Source organism: Saccoglossus kowalevskii, chromosome 3 (genome assembly GCF_978046115.1).
Source record: "Saccoglossus kowalevskii chromosome 3, keSacKowa6.1, whole genome shotgun sequence".
NCBI lineage: Eukaryota > Metazoa > Hemichordata > Enteropneusta > Harrimaniidae > Saccoglossus > Saccoglossus kowalevskii.
This window is the reverse complement of record NC_140643.1, coordinates 2,452,927-2,476,645: the sequence shown is the minus strand read 5'-3', so window position 1 is coordinate 2,476,645 and position 23,719 is coordinate 2,452,927. Positions and strand designations below refer to the sequence as shown.

At 30.7% G+C, this 23,719-nt stretch overlaps 2 protein-coding genes across 3 annotated transcripts in view; one reads left to right on the top strand and one right to left on the bottom strand.

The window, feature by feature from the left end:
* Window positions 1-23,719, top strand: part of LOC102801624 (cyclic nucleotide-binding domain-containing protein 2-like) — a 222,325-nt gene that overhangs the window by 45,587 nt on the left and 153,019 nt on the right. For both annotated transcript variants that reach the window (XM_085496687.1, XM_085496689.1), the window contains one exon: window positions 17,360-17,443. In XM_085496687.1, the coding sequence (XP_085352813.1) occupies window positions 17,360-17,443 (84 nt within the window). The remainder of the gene's footprint in view (window positions 1-17,359; window positions 17,444-23,719) is intronic.
* LOC102802587 (uncharacterized) lies at window positions 21,328-23,201 on the bottom strand. The gene is made up of 2 exons (XM_078009512.2): window positions 22,663-23,201; window positions 21,328-22,384 (listed from the first exon to the last, which is right to left on the bottom strand). Exons 1-2 carry the CDS (start codon window positions 23,199-23,201, stop codon window positions 21,328-21,330), a joined length of 1,596 nt encoding a protein of 531 aa, XP_077865638.2.

The window sequence follows — 23,719 nt, the reverse complement described above, 5'->3', positions numbered from 1 at the left end:
ATTTTGTTTACCTCACATAACAAAGATCCACTTTTTTATTTACCTGACATAACTAAGATGCACTAATTTTATTTACCTAACATAACTAAGATGCACAATTTTATTAACCTGATATAACTAAAATTTACTATTTTATTTACCTCACATAACTAATATTTACTATTTTATTTACCTCACATAATTAAGATGCACTATTTTATTTTCCTGACATAACTAAAACCACTATTTTATTTACCTGACATAACTATAATGCACTGATTTATTTCCCAGCATAACTAAGATTTACTATTTCATTTACCTCACATAACTAAGATGCACTATTCTATTTACCTCACATAACTAAGATGCACTATTTTATTTACCTCATATTTACCTCACATAACTAAGATCCACTATTTTGTTTACCTCACAAAACTAAAATCCACGATTCTATTTACCTGACATAACTAAGATGCACTATTTTATTTACCTGACATAACTAAGATGCACAATTTTATTAACCTGATATAACTAAGATTTACTATTTTATTTACCTGATATAACTAAGATGCACTATTTCATTTACCTCACATAACTAAGATGCACTATATTATTTACCTCACATAACTAAGATGCACTATTTTATTTACCGGACTTAACTAAATGCACTATTTTATTTACCTGACATAACTAAGATGCACTATTTTATCTACCTGACATAACTAAGATGCACTGTTTTATTTACCTGACATAACTAAGATGCACTATTTTATTTACCTCACATAACAAAGGTGCACTATTTTATTTACCACACATACCTAAGATGCACTATTTTATTCACCTGACATAACTAAGATGCACTATTTTATTTCCAAACATAACTGAATGCACTATTTTGTTTACTTGACATAACTAAGATGCACTATTTTATTTACCTCACATAAATAATATGCACTATTTTATATACCCCACATAACTAAGATGCACTATTGTATTTACCTCACATAACTAAGATGCACTACTTTATTTACCTCACATAACTAAGATGCACTATTTTATTAACCTGATATAACTAAGATTTACTATTTTATTTACCTCACATAACTAAGATGCACTATTTTATTTACCTCATATTTACCTCACATAACTAAGATCCACTATTTTTTTTACCTCACATAACTAAGATCCACTATTTTATTTACCTGACATAACTAAGATGCACTAATTTTATTTACCTAACATAACTAAGATGCACAATTTTATTAACCTGATATAACTAAAATTTACTATTTTATTTACCTGAAATAACTAAGATGCACTATTTTATTTACCTCACATAACTAAGATTTACTATTTTATTTACCTCACATAATTAAGATGCACTATTTTATTTACGTCATATTTACCACACATAACTGAGATCCACTATTTTGTTTACCTCACATAACTAAGATCCACTATTTTATTTTCCAGACATAACTAAAACCACTATTTTATTTACCTGACATAACTATAATGCACTGATTTATTTCCCAGCACAACTAAGATTTTCTATTTCATTTACCTCACATAACTAAGATGCACTATTTTATTCACCTGACATAACTAAGATGCACTATTTTATTTCCAAACATAACTGAATGCACTATTTTGTTTACTTGACATAACTAAGATGCACTATTTTATTTACCTCACATAAATAATATGCACTGTTTTATATACCCCACATATCTAAGATGCACTATTGTATTTACCTCACATAACTAAGATGCATTATTTTATTAACCTGATATAACTAAGATTTACTATTTTATTTACCTCACATAACTAAGATGCACTATTTTATTTACCTCATATTTACCTCACATAACTAAGATCCACTATTTTGTTTACCTGACATAACAAAGATCCACTTTTTTATTTACCTGACATAACTAAGATGCACTAATTTTATTTACCTAACATAACTAAGATGCACAATTTTATTAACCTGATATAACTAAAATTTACTATTTTATTTACCTGAAATAACTAAGATGCACTATTTTATTTACCTCACATAAATAAGATTCAATATTTTATTTACTAAACATAACTAAGATGAACTATTTAATTTACACCTACATAACTAAGATGCACTATTTTATTTACTTGACATAACTAAGATGCACTATTTTATTTACCTCACATAACTAAGATGCAATATTTTATTTACTAAACATAACTGAGATGAACTATTTAATTTACTCCTACATAACTAAAATGCACAATTTTATTTACCTGACATAACTAAGATGCACTATTTTATTTACCTCACATAACTAAGATGCACTATTTTATTTACCGGACTTAACTAAATGCACTATTTTATTTATCTGACATAACTAATATGCACTATTTTATTTCCAAACATAGCTAAGATGCAATTTTTTATTTACCTGACATAACTAAGATGTACTATTTTATTTATCTGATATAACTAAGATGCACTATTATATTTACCTGACATAACTAAATGCACTATTTAATTTACCCCCACATAACTAAGATGCACTATTTTATTTACCTGACATAACTAAGATGCACAATTTTATTAACCTGATATAACTAAGATTTACTATTTTATTTACCTGATATAACTAAGATGCACTATTTTATTTACCTCACATAACTAAGATGCACTATATTATTTACCTGACATAACTAAGATGCACTATTTTATTTACCGGACTTAAATAAATGCACTATTTTATTTACCTGACATAACTAAGATGCACTATTTTATTTCCAAACATAGCTAAGATGAACTATTTTATTTACCTCACATAACTAAGATGTACTATTTTATTTACCTGACATAACGAAGAGGCACTATTTTATTTCCAAACATAAGTAAATGCACAGTTTTATTTACCAGATATAACTAAGATGCACTATTTTATTCACCCGACATAACTAAGTTGCATTAATTTATATCTAATCATAACTAAGATGTACAATTTTATTAACCTGATATAACTAACTTAAAGATATACCATTTTATTTACCTGATATAAATATGATGCACTATTTTATATCCAATCATCACTAAGATGCACAGTTTTATTAACCTGATATAACTAAGATATACCATTTTATTTACCTGATATAAATAAGATGCACTATTTTATTTACCTGACATAACTAAGATGCACTATTTTATTTACCTGACATAACTAAGATGCACTATTTTATTTCCAAACATAACTAAATGTACTATTTTATTTACCTGACATAACTAAATGCACTATTTTATTTACCTGACATAACTAAGATGCACTATTTTATTTCCAAACATAGCTAAGATGCACTATTTTATTTACCTGACATAACTAAGATGTACCATTTTATTTATCTGACATAACTAAGATGCACTATTTTATTTACCTGACGTAACTAAGATGCACTATTTTATTTTCAAACATAGCTAAGATGCACTATTTTATTTAACTGACATAACTAAGATGTTGTATATTATTTACCTGACATACCTACGATGCACTATTTTATTTACCTGACATAACTAATTGCACTATTTTATTTACCTGACATAACTAAATGCACTATTTTATTTACCTCACATAACTAATATGCACTATTTTATTTACCTGATATAACTGATATGCACTGTTTTATTTACCTTACATACATGTAACTACGATGCACAAATTTTATTTACCTGACATAAGATGCACTATTTTGTTTACTTGACATAACTAAGATGCAATATTTTATTTATCTGACATAACTAAGATGCACTATTTTATTTACCTGACATAACTAAATGCACTATTTTATTTAAAGATATAACTAAGATTTACTATTTTATTTCCCACACATAACTAAGATGCACTATTTTACTTACCTCACATAACTAAGGTGCACTATTTTATTTACCTGACATAACTAAATGCACTATTTTATTTAAAGATATAACTAAGATGCACTATTTTATTCACCCGACATAACTGAGATGCATTATTTTGTATCCAATCATAACTAAGATGCACAATTTTATTAACCTAATATAACTAAGATGTACCATTTTATTTACCTGATATAAATAAGATGCTCTATTTTATTTACCTGACATAAGTAAGATTCACTATTTTATTTACCTGACATAACTAAGATGCACTATTTTATTTACCTCACATAAGTAAACTAAATGCACCATTTTATTTACCTGACATAACTTAATGCACTATTTTATTTCCAAACATAACTAAATGCACTATTTTATTTACCTCTCTTAACTAAATGCACTATTTTATTTACCTGATATAACTAAGATGCACTATTTTATTTACCTCACATAAGTAAACTAAATGCACCATTTTATTTACCTGACATAACTTAATGCACTATTTTATTTCCAAACATAACTAAATGCACTATTTTATTTACCTGACATAACTAAGAGGCACTATTTTATTTCCAAACATAAGTAAATGCACTGTTTTATTTACCTGATAAAACTAAGATGCACAATTTTATTAACCTGATATAACTAAGATGCTCTATTTTATTTCCAAACATAACTGAATGCACTATTTTGTTTACTTGACATAACTAAGATGCACTATTTTATTTACCTCACATAACTAATATGCATCATTTTATTTACCTCACATAACTAAGATTGACTATTTTATTTACCTGATATAACTAAGATGCACTATTTTATTTACATGACATAACTAAGATCTTTGATTTTATTTACCTGAAATAACTAAGATGCACTATTTTATTTACCTTACATAACTAAGATGCACTATTTTATTAACCTGATATAACTAAGATTTACTATTTTATTTACCTCACATAACTAAATGCACTATTTTATTTACCTGACATAACTAAGATGCACTATTTTTTTCCAAACATAACTAAATGCACTATTTTATTTACCTGACATAACTAAATGCACTATTTTATTAACCTGATATAACTAAGATATACCATTTTATTTACCTGATATAAATAAGATGCACTATTTTATTTACCTGACATAACTAAGATGCACTATTTCAATTACCTGACATAACTAAGATGCACTATTTTATTTCCAAACATAACTAAATGCACTATTTTATTTACCTGACATAACTAAATGCACTATTTTATTTACCTGACATAACTAAGATGCACTATTTTATTTCCAAACATAGCTAAGATGCACTATTTTATTTACCTGACATAACTAAGATGTACTATTTTATTTTTCTGACATAACTAAATGCACTATTTTATTTACCTGACATAACTAAGATGCACTATTTTATTTCCAAACATAGCTAAGATGCACTATTTTATTTACCTGACATAACTAAGATGTACTATTTTATTTATCTGACATAACTAATATGCACTGTTTCATTTACCTCACATACATGTAACTAAGATGCACAAATTTTATTTACCTGACATAAGATGCACTATTTTGTTTACTTGACATAACTAAGATGCAATATTTTATTTATCTGACATAACTAAGATGCACTATTTTATTTACCTGACATAACTAAGATGCACTATTTTATTTACCTGACATAAGATGTACTATTTTATTTACCTCACATAACTAAGATGCACTGTATTATTTACCTGACATAACTAAGATGCACTATTTTATTTACCTCACATAACAAAGGTGCACTATTTTATTTGCCACACATAACTAAGATGCACTATTTTATTTACCTGACATAACTAAGATGCACTATTTTATTTCAAAACATAACTGAGTGCTCTATTTTTTTTTACTTGACATAACTAAGATGCACTATTTTATTTCCCACACATAACTAAGATGCACTATTTTACTTACCTCACATAACTAAGGTGCACTATTTTATTTACCTGACATAACTAAATGCACTATTTTATTTAAAGATATAACTAAGATGCACTATTTTATTCACCCGACATAACTGAGATGCATTATTTTGTATCCAATCATAACTAAGATGCACAATTTTATTAACCTAATATAACTAAGATGTACCATTTTATTTACCTGATATAAATAAGATGCTCTATTTTATTTACCTGACATAAGTAAGATTCACTATTTTATTTACCTGACATAACTAAGATGCACTATTTTATTTACCTCACATAAGTAAACTAAATGCACCATTTTATTTACCTGACATAACTTAATGCACTATTTTATTTCCAAACATAACTAAATGCACTATTTTATTTACCTCTCTTAACTAAATGCACTATTTTATTTACCTGATATAACTAAGATGCACTATTTTATTTACCTCACATAAGTAAACTAAATGCACCATTTTATTTACCTGACATAACTTAATGCACTATTTTATTTCCAAACATAACTAAATGCACTATTTTATTTACCTGACATAACTAAGAGGCACTATTTTATTTCCAAACATAAGTAAATGCACTGTTTTATTTACCTGATAAAACTAAGATGCACAATTTTATTAACCTGATATAACTAAGATGCTCTATTTTATTTCCAAACATAACTGAATGCACTATTTTGTTTACTTGACATAACTAAGATGCACTATTTTATTTACCTCACATAACTAATATGCATCATTTTATTTACCTCACATAACTAAGATTGACTATTTTATTTACCTGATATAACTAAGATGCACTATTTTATTTACATGACATAACTAAGATCTTTGATTTTATTTACCTGAAATAACTAAGATGCACTATTTTATTTACCTTACATAACTAAGATGCACTATTTTATTAACCTGATATAACTAAGATTTACTATTTTATTTACCTCACATAACTAAATGCACTATTTTATTTACCTGACATAACTAAGATGCACTATTTTTTTCCAAACATAACTAAATGCACTATTTTATTTACCTGACATAACTAAATGCACTATTTTATTAACCTGATATAACTAAGATATACCATTTTATTTACCTGATATAAATAAGATGCACTATTTTATTTACCTGACATAACTAAGATGCACTATTTCAATTACCTGACATAACTAAGATGCACTATTTTATTTCCAAACATAACTGAGTGCTCTATTTTTTTTTACTTGACATAACTAAGATGCACTATTTTATTTACCTCACATAAATAATATGCACTATTTTATTTATCTCACATAACTAATATGCACTATTTTATTTACCTCACATAAGTAAGATGCACTATTTTATTTATCTCACATAACTAATATGCACTATTTTATATACCCCACATAACTAAGATGCACTATTTTATTTACCTCACCTAACTAAGATGCACTATTTTATTTATCTCACATAACTAATATGCACTATTTTATTTACCTCACATAAGTAAGATGCACTATTTTATTTACCTCACATAACTAAGATGCACTATTTTATTTACCTCACATAACTAAGATGCACTATTTTATTTACCTCACATAAGTAAGATGCCTTATTTTATTTACCTCACATAACTAAGATGCACTATTTTATTTACCGGACTGAACTAAATGCACTATTTTATTTACCTGACATAAGATGCACTATTTTATTTACTTCACATAACTAAGATGCACTATTTTATTTACCACACATAACTAAGGTGAACTATTTAATTTACCCCCACATAACTAAGATGCACTAATTTATTTACCTGACATAACTAAGATGCACTATTTTATTTCCAAACATATCTAAATGCACTATTTTATTGAACTGACTTAACTAATATGCATTATTTTATTTACCTGACATAACTAATATGCACTATTTTATTTACCTCACATAACTAAGATGCACTATTTTATTTACCTCACATAACTAAGATGCACTATTTTATTCACCCGACATAACTAAGATGCACTATTTTATTTACCACACATAACTAAGATGAACTATTTAATTTACCCCCACATAACTAAGATGCACTAATTTATTTACCTGACATAACTAAGATGCACTATTTTATTTCCAAACATATCTAAATGCACTATTTTATTGAACTGACTTAACTAATATGCACTATTTTATTTACCTGACATAACTAATATGCACTATTTTATTTACCTCACATAACTAAGATGCACTATTTTATTTACCTCACATAACTAAGATGCACTATTTTATTCACCCGACATAACTAAGATGCACTATTTTATTTACCACACATAACTAAGATGAACTATTTAATTTACCCCCACATAACTAAGATGCACTAATTTATTTACCTGACATAACTAAGATGCACTATTTTATTTCCAAACATATCTAAATGCACTATTTTATTGAACTGACTTAACTAATATGCACTATTTTATTTACCTGACATAACTAATATGCACTATTTTATTTACCTGACATAACTAAGATGCACTATTTTATTTACCTCACATAACTAATATGCACTATTTTATTTACCTCACATAACTAAGATGCACTATTTTATTTACCTGACATAACTAAGATGTACTATTTTATTTATCTGACATAACTAATATGCACTGTTTCATTTACCTCACATACATGTAACTAAGATGCACAAATTTTATTTACCTGACATAAGATGCACTATTTTGTTTACTTGACATAACTAAGATGCAATATTTTATTTATCTGACATAACTAAGATGCACTATTTTATTTACCTGACATAACTAAGATGCACTATTTTATTTACCTCACATAAGATGTACTATTTTATTTACCTCACATAACTAAGATGCACTGTATTATTTACCTGACATAACTAAGATGCACTATTTTATTTACCTCACATAACAAAGGTGCACTATTTTATTTGCCACACATAACTAAGATGCACTATTTTATTTACCTGACATAACTAAGATGCACTATTTTATTTCCAAACATAACTGAGTGCTCTATTTTTTTTTACTTGACATAACTAAGATGCACTATTTTATTTACCTCACATAAATAATATGCACTATTTTATTTATCTCACATAACTAATATGCACTATTTTATTTACCTCACATAAGTAAGATGCACTATTTTATTTATCTCACATAACTAATATGCACTATTTTATATACCCCACATAACTAAGATGCACTATTTTATTTACCTCACATAACTAAGATGCACTATTTTATTTATCTCACATAACTAATATGCACTATTTTATTTACCTCACATAAGTAAGATGCACTATTTTATTTACCTCACATAACTAAGATGCACTATTTTATTTACCTCACATAACTAAGATGCACTATTTTATTTACCTCACATAAGTAAGATGCACTATTTTATTTACCTCACATAACTAAGATGCACTATTTTATTTACCGGACTGAACTAAATGCACTATTTTATTTACCTGACATAAGATGCACTATTTTATTTACTTCACATAACTAAGATGCACTATTTTATTTACCACACATAACTAAGGTGAACTATTTAATTTACCCCCACATAACTAAGATGCACTAATTTATTTACCTGACATAACTAAGATGCACTATTTTATTTCCAAACATATCTAAATGCACTATTTTATTGAACTGACTTAACTAATATGCATTATTTTATTTACCTGACATAACTAATATGCACTATTTTATTTACCTCACATAACTAAGATGCACTATTTTATTTACCTCACATAACTAAGATGCACTATTTTATTCACCCGACATAACTAAGATGCACTATTTTATTTACCACACATAACTAAGATGAACTATTTAATTTACCCCCACATAACTAAGATGCACTAATTTATTTACCTGACATAACTAAGATGCACTATTTTATTTCCAAACATATCTAAATGCACTATTTTATTGAACTGACTTAACTAATATGCACTATTTTATTTACCTCACATAACTAATATGCACTATTTTATTTACCTCACATAACTAAGATGCACTATTTTATTTACCTCACATAACTAAGATGCACTATTTTATTCACCCGACATAACTAAGATGCACTATTTTATTTACCACACATAACTAAGATGAACTATTTAATTTACCCCCACATAACTAAGATGCACTAATTTATTTACCTGACATAACTAAGATGCACTATTTTATTTCCAAACATATCTAAATGCACTATTTTTTTGAACTGACTTAACTAATATGCACTATTTTATTTACCTGACATAACTAATATGCACTATTTTATTTACCTGACATAACTAAGATGCACTATTTTATTTACCTCACATAACTAATATGCACTATTTTATTTACCTCACATAACTAAGATGCACTATTTTATTTACCTGACATAACTAAGATGTACTATTTTATTTATCTGACATAACTAATATGCACTGTTTTATTTACCTCACATACATGTAACTAAGATGCACAAATTTTATTTACCTGACATAAGATGCACTATTTTGTTTACTTGACATAACTAAGATGCAATATTTTATTTATCTGACATAACTAAGATGCACTATTTTATTTACCTGACATAACTAAGATGCACTATTTTATTTACCTGACATAACTAAGATGCACTGTATTATTTACCTGACATAACTAAGATGCACTATTTTATTTACCTCACATAACAAAGGTGCACTATTTTATTTACCACACATAACTAAGATGCACTATTTTATTTACCTGACATAACTAAGATGCACTATTTTATTTCCAAACATTACTGAGTGCTCTATTTTTTTTACTTGACATAACTAAAATCCACTATTCTATTTACCTGACATAACTAAGATGCACTATTTTATTTACCTCACATAACTAAGATTCACTATTTTATTTATCTCACATAACTAATATGCACTATTTTATTTACCTCACATAAGTAAGATGCACTATTTTATTTACCTCACATAACTAAGATGCACTATTTTATTTACCTCACATAACTAAGATGCACTATTTTATTTACCTCACATAAGTAAGATGCACTATTTTATTTACCTCACATAACTAAGATGCACTATTTTATTTACCACACATAGCTAAGGTGAACTATTTAATTTACCCCCACATAACTAAGATGCACTAATTTATTTACCTGACATAACTAAGATGCACTATTTTATTTCCAAACATATCTAAATGCACTATTTTATTGAACTGACTTAACTAATATGCACTATTTTATTTACCTGACATAACTAATATGCACTATTTTATTTACCTGACATAACTAAGATGCACTATTTTATTTACCTCACATAACTATAAGATGCACTATTTTATTTACCTCACATAACTAAGATGCACTATTTTATTTACCTCACATAACTAAGATGCACTATTTTATTCACCCGACATAACTAAGATGCACTATTTTATTCACCACACATAACTAAGATGAACTAATTAATTTACCCCCACATAACTAAGATGCACTAATTTATTTACCTGACATAACTAAGATGCACTATTTTATTTACCTGACATAAGATGCACTATTTTATTTACCTGACATAACTAAGATGCACTATTTTATTTACCTGACATAACTAAGATGCACTATTTTATTTACTTGACATAACTAAGATGCATTATTTTATTTACCTCACATAACTAAGATGCATTATTTTATTCACCACACATAACTAAGATGAACTATTTAATTTACCCTCACATAACTAAGATGCACTATTTTATTTACCTCACATAACTAAGATGCACTATTTTATTTACCTGACATAACTAAGATGTACTATTTTATTTATCTGACATAACTAATATGCACTGTTTTATTTACCTCACATACATGTAACTAAGATGCACAAATTTTATTTATCTGACATAACTAAGATGCACTATTTTATTTACCTGACATAACTAAGATGCACTATTTTATTTACCTGACATAACTAAGATGCACTGTATTATTTACCTGACATAACTAAGATGCACTATTTTATTTACCTCACATAACAAAGGTGCACTATTTTATTTACCACACATAACTAAGATGCTCTATTTTATTTACCTCACATAACTAAGATGCACTATTTTATTTCCAAACATTACTGAGTGCTCTATTTTTTTTACTTGACATAATTAAGATGCACTATTTTATTTACCTCACATAAATAATATGCACTATTTTATATACCCCACATAACTAAGATGCACTATTTTATTTACCTCACATAACTAAGATTCACTATTTTATTTATCTCACATAACTAATATGCACTATTTTATTTACCTCACATAAGTAAGATGCACTATTTTATTTACCTCACATAACTAAGATGCACTATTTTATTTACCTCACATAACTAAGATGCACTATTTTATTTACCTCACATAAGTAAGATGCACTATTTTATTTACCTCACATAACTAAGATGCACTATTTTATTTACCGGACTGAACTAAATGCACTATTTTATTTACCTGACATAAGATGCACTATTTTATTTACTTCACATAACTAAGATGCACTATTTTATTTACCACACATAACTAAGGTGAACTATTTAATTTACCCCCACATAACTAAGATGCACTAATTTATTTACCTGACATAACTAAGATGCACTATTTTATTTCCAAACATATCTAAATGCACTATTTTATTGAACTGACTTAACTAATATGCACTATTTTATTTACCTGACATAACTAATATGCACTATTTTATTTACCTGACATAACTAAGATGCACTATTTTATTTACCTCACATAACTAAGATGCACTATTTTATTTACCTCACATAACTAAGATGCACTATTTTATTCACCCGACATAACTAAGATGCACTATTTTATTCACCACACATAACTAAGATGAACTAATTAATTTACCCCCACATAACCAGGATGCACTAATTTATTTACCTGACATAACTAAGATGCACTATTTTATTTACCTGACATAAGATGCACTATTTTATTTACCTGACATAACTAAGATGCACTATTTTATTTACCTGACATAACTAAGATGCACTATTTTATTTACTTGACATAACTAAGATGCAGTATTTTATTTACCTCACATAACTAAGATGCATAATTTTATTCACCTCACATAACTAAGATGAACTATTTAATTTACCCTCACATAACTAAGATGCACTATTTTATTTACCTGACATAACTAAGATACACTATTTTATTTACCTCACGTAACTAAGATGCACTATTTTATTTACCTGACATAACTAAGATGCACTATTTTATTTCCAAACATAGCTAAGATGCACTATTTTATTTACCTGACATAACTAAGATGTACTATTTTATTTACCTGACATAACAAAGATGCACTATTTTATTTACCCGACATAAGATGCACTATTTTATTTACCTGACATATCTAAATGCACTATTTTATTTACCTGACGTAACTAATATGCACTATTTTATTTACCTGACATAACTAATATGCACTGTTTTATTTATCTCACATAACTAAGATGTACTATTTTATTTATCTGACATAACTAAGATGCACTATTTTATTTACCTGACATAAGATGCACTATTTTATTTACCTGACATAACTAAGATGCACTATTTTATTTACCTGACATAACTAAGATGCACTATTTTATTTACCTGACATAACTAAGATGCACTATTTTATTTACTTGACATAACTAAGATGCAGTATTTTATTTACCTCACATAACTAAGATGCATTATTTTATTCACCACACATAACTAAGATGAACTAATTAATTTACCCCCACATAACCAGGATGCACTAATTTATTTACCTGACATAACTAAGATGCACTATTTTATTTACCTGACATAAGATGCACTATTTTATTTACCTGACATAACTAAGATGCACTATTTTATTTACCTGACATAACTAAGATGCACTATTTTATTTACTTGACATAACTACGATGCAGTATTTTATTTACCTCACATAACTAAGATGCATTATTTTATTCACCACACATAACTAAGATGAACTATTTAATTTACCCTCACATAACTAAGATGCACTATTTTATTTACCTGACATAACTAAGATACACTATTTTATTTACCTCACGTAACTAAGATGCACTATTTTATTTACCTGACATAACTAAGATGCACTATTTTATTTCCAAACATAGCTAAGATGCACTATTTTATTTACCTGACATAACTAAGATGTACTATTTTATTTACCTGACATAACAAAGATGCACTATTTTATTTACCCGACATAAGATGCACTATTTTATTTACCTGACATATCTAAATGCACTATTTTATTTACCTGACGTAACTAATATGCACTATTTTATTTACCTGACATAACTAATATGCACTGTTTTATTTATCTCACATAACTAAGATGTACTATTTTATTTATCTGACATAACTAAGATGCACTATTTTATTTACCTGACGTAACTAAGATGCACTATTTTATTTCCAAACATAGCTAAGATGCACTATTTTATTTAACTGACATAACTAAGATGTTCTATATTATTTACCTGACATACTTAAGATGCACTATTTTATTTACCTGACATAACTAAATGCACTATTTTATTTACCTGACATAACGAAATGCACTATTTTATTTACCTCACATAACTAATATGCACTATTTTATTTACCTGATATAACTAATATGCACTGTTTTATTTACCTCACATACATGTAACTAAGATGCACACATTTTATTTACCTGACATAACTAAGATGCAATATTTTATTTATCTGACATAACTAAGATGCACTATTTCATTTACCTGACATAAGATGCACTATTTTATTTACCAGATATAACTAAGATGCACTATTTTATTCACCACACAAACTAAGATGAACTATTTAATTTACTCCCACATAACTAAGATGCACTATTTAATTTACCTGACATAACTAGGATGCACTATTTTATTTCCAAACATCACTAAATGCACTGTTTTATTTACCTCACATAACTAAGATGCACACATTTTATTTACCTGACATAACTAAGATGCAATATTTTATTTATCTGACATAACTAAGATGCACTATTTCATTTACCTGACATAAGATGCACTATTTTATTTACCTGACATAACTAAGATGCACTATTTTATTTACCACACAAACTAAGATGCACTATTTAATTTACCTGACATAACTAGGATGCACTATTTTATTTCCAAACATCACTAAATGCACTGTTTTATTTACCTCACATAACTAAGATGCACTATTTTATATACCTCACATAACTATAAGATGCACTATTTTATTTACCTCACATAAATAAGATGCACTATTTTGTTTACCTCACATAACTAAGATACACTATTTTATTTACCTCACATAACTATAAGATGCACTATTTTATTTACCTCACATAACTAAGATGCACTATTTTATTTACCTCACATAACTAAGATGCACTATTTTATATACCTCACAAAACTAAGATGTCCTATTTTATTCACCTCACATAACAAAGATGCACTATTTTATATACCTCACATAACACCATTGTATTATTTTATGTACATGACCTATCAATCATGTAACACTCTCATTGTTCAACAATACATGCCCAACGAATAACTTTCTGTCACTTCATAAATATTTATACAGCATTCTTCACAACAGTGCATCCAATCACCTCTGTCTGAAAGTGTCACGTGATATGTTTATAGTTTATGTTACTAGTTTAGTTGTCGGGCTATATTCACCAACACTCAACGTTGGCCTGTGACGTGGTTTAAAGCATGACAAGGATGTGGAGTAAGATTTTGGGCGATGAGAGGTTACAGAAGCGACAACAGCTTATTGACAGTTGAACAGATTTATGACAATGGTCGATTAAATATACATTCTTAATTCGGATGGGAAGAGTATTACATTGTTATATTTGGTCAATCATAACGCATGATTTGCTACTTTTTACATCCGTTTATATTTGATTGGTTACATAATTGATTGGATGAGATTGTATGTATAATTGGATGAGACATGGAAATCGTCTTATGGGGGAGACATATGATTGGGTAAGAGGTTGATGGTTGTATCCGAAATTGTCACAAAGCTCGGTTATTTGGGTTTCAAACACATGAGAGTGGTTATGTACGAACACCAATATGTCACTGAACACGGAGAAACACAGACACTATGTCTGTCATCAGGCAATAATTAATATTATGTTAATTTGTGATACGAGAAAAAGTGGCCGACTGGCGGCTTTTTGACAAAACATTTGCTATATCTTGCTATATCTCTCTGAGAAGCTGATTTGCAGAGGTAAAATCGAATAGGTATGACCAAATGTCTGTTCAAGTTTTGGAACAGCGTTTATGTTTACTAATGCAATAAGCACCATCAGTTGTCTGTGAACCGATCCATCATGGCAGACTACCGGTCGATTTTTACGTAAAACTGTTGAAGCGCTACCTACTTTCATGAAATGTCTGTAAGAGATGACTGAAGCGAATTCGATCAAACTCGTTTGTGATTTGTTAAGTGACGTGCATACTTTCGTTGAAATTTAATATAATGACTCTAAATGTTAGATTTCCATTGCATATTTAGTGCCAGTCAACCAAATATGCTCATTTCATTACAGTAATTACTATCAACAAATGATCTCATTACTAAATAGGCAACAGTACATCCGCACTACTGGATTGATGCTAGTGATGGTTTAGGCATTACATGCAGAACATGGACTGTGTATTGCTAATCCTTCTTACTAGCTAATTCACTCATATATTTGTTTTTGCTTTGTCTTTCGAGTGTCTTTGTGAAATTTAGTTTTGTTTGTTTTATAGAAGACAAATAAAATATTTATTGAAAACAATCCCATCAAATTACAATTATGTTACCGAACAATCTAAGATATTGTTACCCACAATGCACTCATTCTAACTGAGTTCAACACGACTCAATATTATTCTCGATACAATTCGGTAAACATATCGTACAAGCCAAACTTTGATAAATTAAAACGAATAGAAAGTTAGTTTCCCAGCAAATGTATTCAAAAACTCCTCTCATGAGAAATTCATCTATCGTTCTGTATTCACATTGCTCATATCGAAACCTCTATTTTAGGTGAAAATAAAAGTCGCGTCTGTACTAATACTTGTAATAGGACAACATATCACCAACATTCCAATGACTTTACTGATATATGTCGTTCAAAATAAACTGATGCGTCATTTTCACACAAAAATGTTTAAAGTAGTTTGTTGTGCATAAATAAATAAATAAATAAATAAATAAATAAATAAATAAATAAATAAATAAATAAATAAATAAATAAATAAATAAATAAATAAATAAATAAATAAATAAGGCATAGTTGTTGGATTAAACTACACCCGCAAAATGAATAATATAACATTGCATGTACAGTGTTGTTATAGTAATTTAGTAATTTTATCTTACGGACAGGAACAAGCTATACTTACAAGTACCCTGAGAGAGACCACAGTTGTAGCAGTGGAGCGTGTGGAATTGCTTTGCATCGATATTGACGTATGTTGTATATTTCATTTATTTTAACGTGGTGTACATATTTTCAAGAGTAAAGCATATTCGATGATAATAGAGCTACTCGCTTAGTGTATAGTTTTTGTCATATGTCATAAAAATAATATCTCACTTAGGTATAGTTTTTGTCATATGCCATGATAATATTAATATCTCACTTAGGTATAGTGTTTGTCATATGTCATGATAATAATAATATCTCACTTAGGTATAGTGTTTGTCATATGCCATAATAATAATAATAATAATAATAATAATAATATCTCACTTGATATAGTGTTTGTCATATGCCATGATAATAATAATATCTCACTTGATATAGTGTTTGTCATATGCCATGATAATAATACAATCTCACTGAGGTATAGTGTTTGTCATATGCCATGATAATAATAATATCTCACTTGATATAGTGTTTGTCATATGCCATGATAATAATAATATGTCACTTAGGTATAGTGTTTGTCATATGCCATGATAATTATAATATCTAACTTAGGTATAGTGTTTGTCATATGCCATGACAATAATAATATCTCACTTAGGTACAGTGTTTGTCATATGCCATGATGATAATAATATCACACTTAGGTATAGTGTTTGTCATATGCCATGGTAATAATATTATCTCACTTAGGAATAGTGTTTGTCATATGCCATGATAATATTATAATCTCACTTAGGTATAATATTCGTCATATGCCATGATAATAATAATATCTCACTTGGGTATTGTGTCCGTCATATGCCATGATAATAATAATATCTCACTTAGGTATAGTGTCCGTCATATGCCATGATAATAATAATATCTCACTTAGGTATAGTGTCCGTCATATGCCATGCTAATAATAATATCTCACTTGATATAGTGTTTGTCATATGCCATGATAATAATAATAATATCTCACTTAGGTATAGTGTTTGTCGTATGCCATGATAATAATAATATCTCACTTAGGTATAGTGTTTGTCGTATGCCATGATAATAATAATATCTCACTTAGGTATAGTGTTTGTCATATGCCATGATAATAAAAAATATCTCACTTAGGTATAGTGTTTGTCATATGCCATGATAATAATATTATCTCACTTGATATAGTGTTTGTCATATGCGATGATAATAATACAATCTCACTTAGGTATAGTTTTTGTCGTATGCCATGATAATAATAATATCTCACTTAGGTATAGTGTTTGTCATATGCCATGATAATAATAATATCTCACTTAGGTATAGTTTTTGTCGTATGCCATGATAATAATAATATCTCACTTAGGTATAGTGTTTGTCATATGCCATGATAATAATAATATCTCACTTAGGTATAGTTTTTGTCGTATGCCATGATAATAATAATATCTCACTTAGGTATAGTTTTTGTCGTATGCCATGATAATAATAATATCTCATCTAGGTATAGTTTTTGTCGTATGCCATGATAATAATAATATCTCACTTAGGTATAGTTTTTGTCGTATGCCATGATAATAATAATATCTCATCTAGGTATAGTTTTTGTCGTATGCCATGATAATAATAATATCTCACTTAGGTATAGTTTTTGTCGTATGCCATGATAATAATAATATCTCACTTAGATATAGTGTTTGTCATATGCCATGATAATAATAATATCTCACTTAGGTATAGTGTTTGTCATATGCCATGATAATAATAATATCTCACTTAGGTATAGTGTTTGTCATATGCCATGATAATAATAATATCTCACTTAGGTATAGTGTTTGTCATATGCCATGATAATAATAATATCTCACTTAGGTATAGTGTTTGTCATATGCCATAATAATAATAATAATATCTTACTTGGGTATAGTGTTTGTCATGATGATAATAATATTTCACTTAGGTATAGTGTTTGTCATATGCCATAATAATAATAATTCCTCACTTAGGTATAGTGTACGTCATATGCCATGATAATAATATCTCACTTAGGTACAGTCTCCGTCATATGCCATAAAAATAATATTATCTCACTTAGGTATAGTGTTTGTCATATGCCATAATAATAATAATTCCTCACTTAGGTATAGTGTACGTCATATGCCATGATAATAATAATATCTCACTTAGGTATTGTGTTTGTCATATACCATGATAATAATAATATCTCACTTAGGTATAGTGTTTGTCATTAGCCATGATAATAATAATATCTCACTTGATATAGTGTTTGTCATATGCCATAATAATAATAATTTCTCACTTTAGTATATTGTTCGTCATATGCCATGATAACAATAATATCTCACTTAGGTATAGTGTTTGTCATATGCCATGATAATTATAATATCTCACTTAGGTATAGTGTTTGTCATATGCCATGATAATAATAATATCTCACTTAGGTATAGTGTTTGTCATATGCCATGATGATATTTGTAACACGCCACACACTTGTGAGAGGAACAGTTTGCATTTAATAGAAAAAAACAACAATGGTAAAATACAAGTCTTAATCAAATACAGAAGCACAGAACACAATATAATAAAAATAACACAATATAATAAAATAACTACTTATATAAAATCTAACTACAAAAATGGGAAGGGGCTCCTTCAGTCACGTAACACTACAGAGGTCAAGGCCATGACCCGCCCGCAAGGTAGGTCGAATTCTTGACCTTGATGGGTCAAGGAGATCCTGCTGCAAAGCCAAGATAGATGGGAGGTGACCAAGAGATGGCCGCCGAGCCCTGAAATGGGGGTAGGATGGAGTCCAAGAGCCCAGTGTAGTGTGCTGAAGCAGCAGAGCTAAAATAAAATGAATAGGGAGGAAGAAATGGGGCGGTGGTGGGAAAAGCAATTGATTGAAAACAAAACGATGCTCACTAAGCGTGGCTAAATAAATGAATGACTAAGACAAAGGCACACAAAAGAAAGCAATTAGCAAGGGACGCTAGGGGATGTGTGCAAAAAGACATTGATTGGTCCGCAAAAAACAAAGCTGTGGTAGGTAAACAAAGCTGTGATAGGTCAAAATAAACAAGCTGTGATAGGCTGAAGGCAAGACGGCCAGAATCCAGATTAGACTCCAAGCTCAGGGCGTTTTACAAAATCGATTTTAGCAAGCCAAAATCACACATTGTAATACACCACACGCTTGTGAGAGGAACAGTTTGCATTTAATAGAAAAAAACAACAATGGTTAAATACAAGTCTTAATCAAAAACAGAAGCACAGAACACAATATAATAAAATAACTACTTATATAAAATCTAACTACAAAAATGGGAAGAGGCTCCTTCAGTCACACTACAGAGGTCAAGGCCATGACCCACCCGCAAGGTAGGTCGAGGTCTTGACCTTGATGGGTCAAGGAGATCCTGCTGCGAAGTCAAGATAGATGGGAGGTGACCAAGAGATGGCCGCCGAGCCCTGAAATGGGGGTAGGATGGAGTCCAAGAGCCCAAACCGAGGGAGGCATAAAGTGGTGACTGAAGAGACCCCCATGAAGAAGGTAAGAAGAAAGGCTCGGCCCAGAGGACATAGTGATATGTCGGCCTGGGGGAGCGGGAACTGGAGGACAGGTGTCTGTCGGTCCAGGTGGAAAAGCGAGAAAGGAGAACAGTGTCCGACCCAGAGGACATAATGTCGGCCTGGGGGGTGGTAGCTGGTGGACAGGCATCTGTCGGCCCAGGTGAGAAAGTAGGTGCTGATCGGCCCAGCAGATGCAACTGGTACATCGGCCTGGGGGAGCAGACATGCAGAAAAACAAAAACAACAAAGCATAGGCAAAATGAATTGTGCACAATAAAAAAGGAAATCGAAATGCTAAACCTAAATGCACGCAGCAAAATGCCAGGTTTGACACTGGTGATTGGTATCGTTCGAAAAATCAGACAGAAGCAAGTGTCTTAAAAGCTGACTGGAGCAACTGTTCCGGTGTTCTGATGTATGTGCGGTAGCAGTTGCTCGACCATCTGCCCATTGTTTGAATAAGGTGGTCTGGAAGATGCACACTCGCTGCAGTAGTGGTCGCTCCAATGCGAAAAGAGTGTCCCGCGAAGAGGTGAGCTTTGAAGCCAAGTCTAGTGAGAAGAAACCGAAGCGAGTTGGTGAAGTGGGCACGGTCGAGTGGTATTCTTTCAGGAAGCATGAATAGTGGTTCGTGTGGTGCTGCCCCCATCTTGTGGTGAACTAAAAGGAAGCGATGTAGGGAAGAAACTGGACAAAAGGCAGAGCCAGTAGGATAGAGTCTAAGTTCAAATCCACGTCGGAACTGGTCAGTTTTTGATGATTTAATGGTCACAACCTGGGCATCGACTGAGCGTGAGTTACCTAGCGTCTTAATGTCCTTAACGCAGAGACCAACTTGTGGGTTGAAAGACTGTGATAACGAGGTAAATTCGCTACATCGTAGGAATCCGAAAAATGCCAACAGAAAAGCAGCTTCCATCAATAGGTCAAAGTAGGGCCCATATACGCCTGAACGGAGTAGCAAACACAGGCGTTTTAACAGGTCAAAGGTGATTGGCAGCCTTGGGCGTGTAGCAGAGCCTTGCAAACGGCGAATACCTCGCAGTACGTATTGGATGCGAGGTAGATTCAAACCTTGGCTAGTAACGAGCGGATTTGAGTGACCGCCAAGTAGATAATGATTGCGAATTCCTGCAAGGTAAACCTTGATGGTGCTGAATTTTAGATGCAAATACGTGACACAATGTGTGACGAAGTAAACCAAAATGTTTTCGGAGATAACCGGGTAAGTGGTTGACTGACCTGTGATCTTGAACATGGCTGCAAAACGCAACCATGTGCGTACACATGTGGCATAGGAACCAACTGTCCGTATTCCAAGTGATGCCCTTTGACATGTGTCCACTGCCTGGTTCAAGCGAACATCACGACTGAGGGAATCTGGCAAGGTATGGCTTGCGCTGATGGTGCTGCTTCTCTGAAACGTGTAGTCTGAAAACGAGAGAGAGCATCTACAATTATATTAGATTTACCAGGTATATGAACAGCAGAAAACATGAAGCTATGGGATGCAGCAGTAATCACCAAACGTCGCATTAGTTTCATAATGGATGGCGATTTAGAGTGGCCTTTATTGACGATGTGAACAGTAGCCATGTTGTCACAGTGGAACAGTATACGCTTCCCAGTTCATTGATGACCCCAAAGCAAAGCGGCTACAACGATGGGACATAGTTCCTGGAATGCGATAGACAGAGTCTTGTCATGATCGAGTCTAAGGTTTGTTGCCCATCTTTCGTGGAACCAGTATCCCCGGAAATACCCACCATGGCCGATACCACTGGCGTCTGTAAATAACTGCATATCTGGGGCAGGAGTGAGGTATCTGTCGAGGAATAGTGAAATGCCATTCCACCCAGATAGAAATTCCTTCCACATGCAAATGTCCTGTTTACTTTCAGATGAAATTCCGACGTGGTGGTGGAGTTTTTGAATGCCTTTCGAAATTTTGATAAGTCGTGAAATGAAAGTACGACCCAGAGGGACTACACGGCACGCGAAATTGAGGTGTCCAAGCAGACTCAATAGCTGGCGCTTGGTGCAGGATCTGCGTAGGAGAAATTCATCAAGCAAATCAAGAAGACAATTGAGCTTAACCAGTGGCAGACGGGCCTCCATCTTGATGGTATCAAGTTCAATACCAAGAAACTCCAAAGTAGTAGTAGGACCTACGGTCTTATGTGGGGCTAATGGGATTCCTAAGCGGCCAAAAATGAGCGTTAACAATGCCATTGTTCTTTCAGCATCATAGGATGGTGCATCGATTGTAAGGAAATCATCTAGTAGGTGCAGCATTTTGTTGATACCGTAGTAATGATGAGCGATCCAGCAAATGGCAGTTGAGAGTTGATCGAAAATTTTAGGACTGGAGCGAGACCCAAAAGCAAGGCGGACGAAAAAATAAAAATTGTCCTGCCAGTTGATGCCGTATAAATGCCAAAGTGACGGATGGATGGGCAGAAGCTTAAATGCATCAACGATGTCTGTTTTACAAGCCGTTACTGTTGTTCCGGCGAAAATAGAAGTGTAGAGCATGGGATCACGGCGTGACCAATCGACCTTTATATTATGGTTAAGAAGTAAGGCTGCAGCCCTGGCTGCGAATTGACGGTGATATTCGTAGTAGGCCAGACCCCCGAAACGACTTGACATGTCAACAATGTCGCGTTCATAAGCATCTAGTTCTTAGCGACGGGTCGGGTATACTTGGCACATCACGTTTTTGTAAACAGAAAATGCGATGATGAACT

What these genes read in the sequence shown, in the direction of transcription:
- LOC102802587 (XM_078009512.2), bottom strand. Translation starts at nt 23,201, where the DNA reads ATGGCATTGTTAACGCTCATTTTTGGCCGCTTAGGAATCCCATTAGCC. An exon ending in CTCGATCATGACAAGACTCT is followed by an intron (nt 22,385 to 22,662) that starts GTCTATCGCATT and finishes CACGTTTCAGAG; the next exon opens with AAGCAGCACCATCAGCGCAA.